The 10,999-nt window shown below is 34.9% G+C and overlaps 1 protein-coding gene across 2 annotated transcripts in view; it reads right to left on the bottom strand.

Annotated features, from left to right (window-relative positions):
* The window catches only part of MYBL1 (MYB proto-oncogene like 1), a 37,499-nt gene that overhangs the window by 3,373 nt on the left and 23,127 nt on the right, over positions 1 to 10,999 (bottom strand). Inside the window, exons 9-15 of one of the 2 annotated variants that reach the window (XM_039247004.1) lie at positions 8,606 to 8,839; positions 7,189 to 7,557; positions 5,232 to 5,374; positions 4,551 to 4,665; positions 1,364 to 1,480; positions 1,167 to 1,271; positions 560 to 739 (exon numbers count right to left, since the gene is read on the bottom strand). In XM_039247004.1, coding sequence (XP_039102935.1) covers positions 560 to 739; positions 1,167 to 1,271; positions 1,364 to 1,480; positions 4,551 to 4,665; positions 5,232 to 5,374; positions 7,189 to 7,557; positions 8,606 to 8,839 — 1,263 coding nt within the window. The remainder of the gene's footprint in view (positions 1 to 559; positions 740 to 1,166; positions 1,272 to 1,363; positions 1,481 to 4,550; positions 4,666 to 5,231; positions 5,375 to 7,188; positions 7,558 to 8,605; positions 8,840 to 10,999) is intronic. The other variant, XM_039247005.1, reaches the window with a different exon arrangement.

Genomic DNA, 10,999 nt, shown 5'->3' with positions numbered 1-10,999 from the left:
CGCGAGGCTGCAGTCAGGTATAAAGGGAACTTCCTTCTCAATGAACTCCCAAGTTATCTGGGTTGAATTCTTAAGATAACGTAGTAAAACAAGTTTCCAGCCTTCATTTACAGAGACATAATGGCTGCGTAGCAACAGAAAAAAGAATTTTGTTTTACAGCTTCTGAGCCAAAAAGGTCACTGGAAACGATTACACCAACAAGATCAAGCTGAAACTGCTTCCAACACTTACCTTTCAGGATGACAATCAGCGCCACACGTATTTGTGACAGGAGAAGGCGTGCCAGAAGGAAACTTAGGTATCTTTATTTTAAAAATTAAATAGTGCTTAAGAAATCACCAGACGAGACTCTGGCTGGTGGTTTAGTTTATATGTGTCCTGATGGAGGGGTCTCTCAAAACCCAAATCTTGTGTGAGTGACAAAATAATGGTCAGTGTTCAGTTACTGCCACAGACGATTTTGAATTTAAAAAGAAAAGGTATAGTTTGTGATAAGTCCAAAGTGGTAATTGAATAAACAACAACAAAAATCACTAAAAGAAACTTATAAATTCATACCTGAAGATTCTTTTCCAATGTGACAACTTTAGAAGTGTTAGGGTTTGGTTTCTTTTTATTTAGTGTATATGTTTTGTTGGCTGAATTTATGTCTTGTTTTTCAGGAGTCAAGTTGCACCTATTATCATGTATTTCCAATAATGGTATCATTAATAAAGATGTTGTAAATATATTTTCTGACTAAGAGAGAAAAAAGAAAGAGGAAAATAACTAATTCAAAAATGGAGACAAAGAGAGGGACTACGAGTAAGTGGTAGTGGAAGCCCTGCTCATTTCCCTCCAAGAAAGCTTTCGGCTCCAGTGAAATTTCTAGTAATGTAGCAAAATTAAGTATTTCTGAAATTAGCCCAAGACAAATGCTGAAATTCAAAGGTTTCAGAACTACAATGTTTTGACATTATATGTAAGAGAGTGAACTCTTCCCAAAACAAATATAAAAAGCAAGGAAGTAAATAAAGTATTCGTTACAGTTAACAGTTTCTCTCTGAATGAAGCAGAATAACAAAGACTAAAAGAGACTCTCTCTGAGTCTCTAACGAACTAACACGCAAGAGCCAGCACAACTTCAGCAAAACCATCTTAACAACAGAAAAAAGTCTTTACGAACCTGCAGGTCTGAAATGTCTTCAGTCAACAGTTGAGTCCCTGGTTCTTCTCTTTCCCAATTATCTAAGACCAGTGATTTTCTGACTTTCTTTACAGAAGTTGTATGCTAGAATGAATAATTTACAATACAAATGTGACGGTAAAATCACTTTTATTTTTAAAATAAAGACTTTATTAACAATACTACTAAAAGATTACCTCCTGTTTGCAGCTTTTGTAAGCAGGTTCATCTTCCTCTTTGAGGAATATATCTGTTCCAGTTTCTTCTTTCAAAACTTCCCGAATATCTTCTTCCAAGAAGGCAAGTGGCTGTGACTAAATTGTTTTCAAAAGGGTTATTAAAAGGTCTTTTATAGCCATTCCTTTTTTCCCCCTAAATAAAAACCCATCTTTTATACTTTTTCATTATTGGCATAATCTTCTCCCAGTTCCTATAGATACATAAACTGAAAGAATTTAACTCATTAGTTTTATGGCAAAGATAATACTTGACATTGCAAGCACTGAATGAAGTGTGGCCCTTTCTTCACTCCAAGCTACCAAACAAAAATCTTCCTCTTGGGGAATTTATTGGAGTTTCTGCTTCAACCAGGATCCTCAGAATTAAACAGATTATTTTTCCAAATACTTTTATATAAAAATAGGAAATACAGGACAAACTGGGACCACACTAGCTCTCCTTATTCTACTTTTATCGTACTTATTATATAGCCTGTAGTCACTAGTTAACACACTTTTCTTATCACTAAATGTGTGAGCTACTTAAGAGCAGTGACCACATCTTTTTCATCTTTGTATATATTTTTGTTTACCTAGCCTTAGGCTTAGATTACATTTCACAAAGAACATAGATTAGGTGTTCTTAAAAAAAAAAAATCTATAATTTGTTTTTCCCTCATAAGAATACAAGTATCCTAGAGAAGTGACTAAGACACAGATGAATTTATTCGCTCTCATGAATTATTCTCTTAATTGTCCTAATGTGACAAAGAATTACTGTATTTAATAGTTCGCAGGTTTGATAATCAAAATTTAGATTTATATTTAAAGGACTTCCAAAGTTTTTAGTGTTTTTTGAGTGATTTTCAATGAACATTAGAAGAATCAATGTTTATTAAGAAAGCAACAGATACTTAAGGTGTACCGAATTAAAATTCCAGAGCCACCTCTAAGAAGTGCATGTGACTCATAAGATACATTAGAAAAATAAATGGTTAGCATATCATATAGTACTCAGTAAATAATAACTGGAAAAGGAAGAGGAGGAATGAAAAGTCAGCTTTCTACAAACAAATGTATGAGGCATATGGATATTTGAGAAACTGTAATTACTAAATCATTACTTTCTTTTCATCTTAAATTGCTGATAAAAATCATCTGTTTTGCCAATGGATAAATTCTTCCCAAACAAGAACAAACTGACAGGGACTTTAGGTCACTTAAAACCTAATTTCTCTTGGGGCGCCTGGGTGGCTTAGTCGGTTAAGCGTCTGACTTTCACTTGGGTCATGATCTCGCGGTTCGTGGGTTTGGGCCCCGCGTCGGGCTCTGTGCTGACAGCCAGCTCAGAGCCTGGAGCCTGTTTCAGTCTGTGACTCCCTCTCTCTCTGACCCTCCCCTGCTCACGCTGTCTCTCTCTCTGTCTCCTAGAAATAAATTTAAAAAATTAAAAAAAAAAAACAAACCCTAATTTCTCATGCACTATTATTTTTAAAAAGTGTTTATTTATTTTGAGAGAGAAAGAGACAGAGAGAAAGAGAGAGAGAGCGAGCGCCAGGGAGGGGCAGAGAGAGAGAGCACGTGCTAGGGAGGGGCAGACAGAGAGGAGAGAGAAAGAAATCCAAGCAGGTCCACACTGTCAGCGCAGAGCCCGATATGGGACTCAAACCCAGGAAACAAGATCATGATCTGAGCCAAAATCAAGAGTCCAACGTTTAACTAACTGATCCACTCAGGCACCCTCTCATGTATTATTGTTAAAATAACAATTTTAGTCAATTTATATGTTGACCAAATGACTCCGAGGCACTGTAGAATTCTTATGCTTTCAACTCACTGTTTATTTGTGTAACTTCCCATTAAGCTAAGCTACACACTCCTATGAAGGCAGACACCATACCTGACAGGTTCAACATTATATCCTCAAAGCCTCACCCAGTGCCTGGCACCTATTAGGGACTCAATTATTTCTTGAATTAATGATGAAATTTTAAGTGATCAACTTTAGTCAGATCAATTAGGTAATTCCATACAATGGAATATTACACAAATATTTGTGTGTGTGTGTGTGTGTGTTGTGTGTGTGGTTTTCTGTATTTGTGTTTTAGTTTACAATAAAAATGTTTTTTAAAAACTTATCACAACAGCTGAATAACAGAAAGGATATAGCCAAAGAATAAATCAGAAATCTGCAAACTAATATTAAGGAAAATCACTTGCAACAAATATTAAAAATTATGGGATGCATATACACACACGTTTATTAACTTAAGTCTTAAAAAAAGGTTTCAAGATAGTACATCAATCCTACTATATAACCTCTAAAACAGTATTTCAAAAAAAGGGAAAACAGCAAAAGACTTGAGAGTGTGACATTCCTTTTGGTAGAAAGCTGATTAAATCAAATAAACCAGAATTTAATGAATGAAACTGCCCAAAACGACTAAAAATAGAAGAACATAAGTTTCCTAGAAGTGACCAATAATTTAAAAATATTTTATTTCTAATGAACCTCATTTTTCAGAAATCTGTACCTGTCTAGAATTAAAATGCCCATCACTCACCTAACATACTTTGCAGTTGACAATATATAACCAAAAGCACAGATTATACTTCCCACCTCCATTTATGAATTCCTATTGCTACCACTATTATTCAAACAACAGCCACTAAGTACGTACCACCTGAAACCCAGCGCCAACCCCTTATTTCTACTCTCTTTTTTATCTTCAGAAATAATCCTCTGAGATGTGTGTTTTGATTCCCATTGAACAGAAAACTGAGACTGACCAATCAGAGTCATAAGTATTATTAGGAAAGTGTTTATGTATCAAAATATTAAAGCTATTTTATTCTACTGCAGGTAACCACCACGGAAACTACTAAAAGGTGGGTTTTTAATATTAAGGGTTCAAGTGACACTTGATTTGCTTTCTCTAGATGATATAATAAAAAACAGTATGAATTCAAAATAAGCCAAGCAAAGGTTTAATTACAAGTCAATGAAAAAGATTAACACAAGAATTTCAAACTTATAAATCAAGAAATAAAATTTTTATCAATTTCAGTGCACATCTTTTTTAAAATATAAAAAATCAAAGAAATATCAAAATTTGTGCTTTTTTAAAATTAGGAAAAGTCTTAAAATTAAAAAGAGTATACATACCACAATTTTAAGAGGTCCATATTTTTTCTCCTGAGCAGCAAGCGCATTCTTAAAAGGAGTAGGAGTTCTTGGTGTGGTACCCAATATAGATCTTCTAATAGTAGGTGTCCTAAACCTAGCCAATCATTTGAATATTTGTATTATAGTCAAAATTTGATTTTATAAGGGTTAAGGAAGGCAAAGCCATGATAAAAACATTACACTAAATTCTTCTTGCATATACACAGGCTTTGTTTAAACATTCCAGGGGTATTTTAAAGTATACTTGCCTAAACTAATTCTTACTACAATCAATCATCTTAAAACAGAAAGAGGACAAATGTGGAAAAAGTACTAAAATTGTTGTTTCACTTCATATCAAAGTTTTCTACTACATTTAGCTTGTTTCACTAAGGATGAAACATGAGGTTATGATCTTTTTTTCCAATTCTAAGTCCTATATGAATAGGGATTAGGATATATGTAGAACAGGACAAAAAGCTAACCTGTGTTTTTAAAACCAGGATTTTTATTATATATATTTTTTTTAAGTAAGCTCTGTGCCTAACATGAGGCTTGAAACGACGACTCCAAGATCAAGAGTCACATGCTTCACCAGCTGAGCCCACCAGGCACCCCACTAATCTACTCTTAAAACTGTCCTTCCCGTTTTCTCTAACACAATTATTTGATACAACTTACCCTACATTTTCCTTCTGGTCCTTGGGGGTTGTTTCCTTATGAAGAGGAGTAGTAATAAGAACTTTCTGCCCACAAATAGGGGTTGATGTAAATGAAGGATTTTCTATATTAATTTGTTCATTTCCAGGGCATGTGTTGAAAAACTAAAAAAGGAAGAGATTTTAAAGACAATTTTTAGAACATTAAAATCCCTACACAAATATACTAATAAGATTTTCAAGGATATTTTCAAATATAAGATATTTCTCCATTCCTGTTAGAACAGAATTATAATAACATTCCATGTACATTCCACTCCATGAAAATTAATCTCCATGAGGGCAGAAACTTTTATTTTGTTCATCGCTGCCTCCTCAGCTCTTTTAAGTGTTTAGCACATACAGGCATTCAAGAAATAACTGTTTAACAAATATTCAAAGTTACAAAACACAGTACAACAATTTTAAAACAGTGTATTATCAACTAGGAATCTACAGAAACTGTTAAGTGTAACAGATTCACACAACAGGGTTAACTGTAAAATTTTATTATTTTATTAATAAGTGTCCTTATTAATCTTAAGTGTCCTTTTCTACGAGAATACTTTGAATTCAGAAAATAATAATTATGCTTTGTTGATAGTACAGCTGTCTAGAAAATTTGCCTACCTAAAATACAGCTCAGAACTCTGGAGCAGCTAGCCAGAAGTGGTATCAAGAATCCATTTTCCAAATGACACAATTTACTCACTGAATCTTAACTTAAATATAACCATGAAATACTGTTTTTGTAGCCAACAGAATAGAAGCAGTGGTAGGAAGGATACTTATAAGTGAAATGAATTCTAGCTCTATCACTTCCGGCTCCTAATATTTGTAATGTACTTAACCCTAAGATTAGCAGTTAAACCCTCTCAAAACCTCGCAATGATGCCTGACAGTTATAGGATGAAATTCAAGCTCTTTGTATGGGATAAGAGGTCTATTATCATCACTCAACCTTCTCAGCCACTTTCCGCCTTAGAATTTATACTTCAACAAAAACTGCTAGTGTTCAAAACTCCAAAAATAGAAAATTGCTGGTGTGCCCAACCCCGTGTCACCTTCCTCAGGATGCTTTGTAACTCTAAGAGCTGGCGTGATGTTGGGAAATGCAACTATTCAAACTCTGGCCCATGTCAGTGGCATTTCCTGAAGCACGGGGGGCGGGGGGTTAATCTTCAGAGAACACAGTGCTGTATACAGCCAGATCCTCCTAATGTTCCCAGCATCAACATACACCTTCAATAAGATCTCAGCATATTCTCTGACTTCCTTCTCTTCCTGTAAAACTTTTTAACCTCTATCAAGACACTTTCAACCAACATCAGCTCCATCCTCTTACCAACTGACTGTGGACAAACTGCTTAACTTCTGAACTTCATTCCACCTACCTCCTAAGGTCTTCTGGAAGAGGATTAACTGAGATGCTTTAAGAAAAGTGTTTAGCACATGGCCTGGAACACAGTATTCATTAAGAAAGATAGTATTATAAAATAAGAGACACAGTTTGCCCTGACACCCCCAGAAAACCTTCAGACACATGAAATTCTTCCAGCGAGCAGTGGTCTATGGAAATCTACCTGATCCTTGTTGAACAGTTAATCATGAAACTGGATCTCAGTCTCAGCTCTGCCATCAGATAACTTTGGGCAAACCATTTTACCTTTCTGGGCCAATTTCCTGATGAGTCCTGTAAAGATGTACAACTACTCATCTAAAATATCCCTTTTAGCTCTAAAATTTTAAGTTACTATGATGCAACTACTACACTTTATGAGACACCTTCTGACCTACCAGAGCTTTTCACTCTCATGTATACATTTAAATACCTTATCCATTTTTATGTGTTATCAAAACAACTGCTAGTAAGGATATTAAAGATCTAATGTAACGGAGTTCATCAACATTTGGAAACATAAACAAACACACACTACTACCTGTGAAGGAGAAAATGGTAGTGTTTTCACCGGTGTGTGTTTTAGTGCTGAATTACCACCATCAGCGAAGGAGCCGTCGCTGTGTTCACTGCCTGGGGACTGACCCACTCGCGTTCTTCTCTTCTTTCGGAGGATGGCTGGCGGAGTGCTAAACTTGGCCACATTTGGGGATGTTACAGGAACAGCTTCACTGTCTGCACCGTTACAACTGGGTTTTTTCCCTTCAAGTACAAGACTGACGTTAAACTGACATTCCATGGCTCCTTCGTTGTGTTGAATTCGCATTAGTTTGACGGGCGTGGACTTGACGGGAGAAGCAGCAGCATCAGAAAGATCAAAACTGGTCACATCGCTCCATGCTACAGGGTCCTACAACAAAATAAATCCTTAGGTACAGTTAATGCTATAAACTAGTTAAATCTGACACTGAACATAGAAAGATGACTTTCACAAAGTTATTCATTTTTTATTAGGAGAAATAGGCTTTCCTTGTTCTTTTTTTTTTTTTTTTTTAAAGACCGACCATTTTAAAGGAACAGTATATGGTTTCACTACAACTCCAGTTTGGAACATCTTAAAACGATATTTCATCCAATTCAGTAGCTGAGGAATACTGTCACAGTATTTTAAATGAAAATAAATTATTTTAAGTTATTATCAAAGAGTACAATTCTTCATAAAACTATACACTCTTATCAAAAAAATACTATCAAATTCTATAAAATCATTTGGAAATGTATATGGAACATCTTCAAAATGGCCATACACTTCCATCTAGAAATTTAATCTAACCTAAGGAAATAATGGTGATTTTACACAAAAGTTTACATAATATGCTCTGCAATTTTCCATACTAAAAAACTGGATACCACCTAAGTGTTCGATAATAGTACATGGAGTAAATTTTGTTACATTCATATGAAAGGATAAAATTGAAGTTCAAAAAACAATTAAGAAAACAAAGACATGCTCATGATATAATGTCGAAAAAAAATCCACAAACATAATACATAGGAGTACATTTCGGTTTAAAAATATATGCATATATGTATGTTCTGTATGTACAGAACACAGCCGGAAAGAAAATACTTGAGATTATTAACTCTGGGCTTATGAGGACTTTTCTTCTTTACAGTTTCCTCTAGTTTCCAACTCTCTCTAATATACTTGTACAACTTGTATAATAAAAAACAAATTGTTACATTTTAATATTTAAAAATTTTAGACAAAGTACATACTTGAGATATAGATACAATTTTTTATGCCAAAAGCCACCACAAAAAATCAGAACAAATGAAGCATGACATATAAAGGAATGCTTAAATAAAACTGGTCAGTGTCCCTGAAACTAAGTTTCTGAACATGAAACCATGTAACTCAAATTGAGCTTTTGATAATCTCACAATTTCAAACTTACAGATTCAATAAGTTCTAGAGTCTCTGCAAATTCTGGGATGGTCTGTAGAGAGGACAGCACAGCATTCGCCTCTACGGCCAGGAATTTTGTGGGTGAGTTCTGCTGAGCAGACAGAGTCTGATTTTCATCCACACTGTAAAACTCGCTCGTGCGCTCCTCGAGGCCATTTAGAGTGTTAGACGTGCTACCGTCCACGAGGAAACTACCAGACCAGCTACAAAAGCTTCCAGGTGGCTGAAAGCACAAAAGAAATGTGAATATTACTTGTCTTTCTCAACCTAGGCATAAATTTGGATTTTAAGTATGAGTTTTTTCTAAAATAACACACTTCACAACACTTCAGCTAAAAACATAGCAGCAAATATTTGTCTTTCCTCAAAACTGATGTAAACATTTTTTCATTAAACCTCTTGACTCTATTTCTTTTTTCTAACTTTTTAAAAATTTTATAAAGTCATGGTAAGATAAAACCAGCATGTGTATACCACATAAAGTTCAAACTTCCAGAATCTGGCCTCTCTCTACCAATCACACTTCATCTCCCAACATTTCCAGTCACAAGCCCTTCCAGGAAATAGCAAACACCCCACTACGGTTGTGGGAATTCCTCATGAGTTAGTTTTTACCCCGCAGTGTACACACACTGCTACCCCCTTATCTAGAATACTCTCCAACACAGACCAAGGAAAACTTCTATTATTCATTTAAGATACACTTCAAACACTGGAAAGTACTCCATCTGATCATCCGCTTTTACCTGTTCCACTTATAATAATGTCCCAGTTCATCGACTCTCTTACAAATATAATCATGGTCTTTCAAGACTGCATTCAAATAGAATTTCTTCTAGGAATCCTTCTCTGACTACCCAACCTTAGATCTCTCTCTTATGTGCTCCCATAAAACTCTGTGACTTATCACACTACATCCTATTTCTCATCTGTGTTCTCACTGCAGGGTAAATCCTTTGAAGTCAGAGACTGTGTCCTAATTCTCTCTCTAAAGAGGTACACTGGGCAATCTTTTGAGTTTAGTCTCTCAGGATCTCATAATAAAAAATGAAAAGAGACCTTTCATTAATCATTACATGGTAAGAAACAATATGGAATTTAAAAGTTGTTGAGAGTGGATCCCAAGGGGCACCTGGGTGTCTTGGGTGGTTCAGTGTCTGACTCAGGTCACGATCTCATGGTTCATGGGACAGAGCCCTGCACTGGGGTTCCCTGTCCCCCTCTCTCTCTGTCCCTCCCGCACTCATGCTGTCTCTCTCTCTCTCTCAAAATACATAAATAAACATTTAATAAAAGGTGGATCCTAAGAGTTCTCATTACAAAAAAAATGTCTTTCTCATTTTCTTTTTAATATAGTTTTGTACCTGTACTGGATGACAGATGTTAACCAAGCTTATCGTGGTAATCCTTTCACAGTGTAAGTCAAGTCATGATGCTGCACATCTTAAACAAACAGTGCTGTATGTCAATTATATCTTAATAACTAGGGGAAAATATGAAAAATAATAGCTCTGTCCAACAGAACTCTCAAAGGTGATGAAAATGTTTCCACACCTGAAACTGCTCACTATGAGAGCCAACCACTAGCCACATGAGCAACCAAAATGTGACCAGTGCAACTGAGGAGCTGGATTGTTATGTTCTATTTAATTACATGGGGCTAGTAGCTACCTTATTTTAGGGAGTACACTGTCCTGTCCATATTACAGTTAACAAGTGTCATTTTCATTACTAAATTTCAAGATCTCAGGTAATTTTATTTAGTAATTTTGTATTAGTTCCTAGTCACCCTAGTCCCCTCATTAAGCCCCAAATCAAGAATAACTTTTTCCTAAATGTAAAAAGTCTCAGGATATTAAAATTTAAAACTGTCATTAAGTATAAACTTTTTTTTTCCTTTTAATCCATCCAGCATAGCTTAACTTAGCTAGGATGATTTATCCTAATTTAATACTCCTAATTGTTCTCATCGACGGAATTCCAGACAATAGTTTTCACATGTGGTAATCAAAACCCAACATCCATACAAAAATTTCTTTAAAGAACATAAAATTTAAATATTCCCTTTGCCTATATTTTTTAAGATATTATTTTTTTCCAACTTACTGAATTTGTATTCTTAATATAGTAAATAGGAAAAAGTGTTCAAGGACAGGATGTAAGTGATTTTGAAGCACATAAATCTCTACACATCTATTAAGCTCTTTATTTTTCGAACTTATTTCTATTAAAGCCATCATTACAAGGAATGTCAAAAATAAAAGCAAAGCCTAATCTAAACCACACAATGTTTAGAAATATATATATATATTATCATATCTTAAGTCTGTTTGACATTTATGACTCAAAAAGCATCTTAATACAGAACATTGTAAAATATGTT

The sequence above is a fragment of the Hyaena hyaena genome, unplaced genomic scaffold (assembly GCF_003009895.1).
Source record: "Hyaena hyaena isolate Hyena2069 unplaced genomic scaffold, ASM300989v1 scaffold_287, whole genome shotgun sequence".
In the NCBI taxonomy this organism is placed as follows: domain Eukaryota; kingdom Metazoa; phylum Chordata; class Mammalia; order Carnivora; family Hyaenidae; genus Hyaena; species Hyaena hyaena.
The sequence above is the reverse complement of the archived record's forward strand: the minus strand, read 5'-3'. Positions and strand labels throughout refer to the sequence as shown.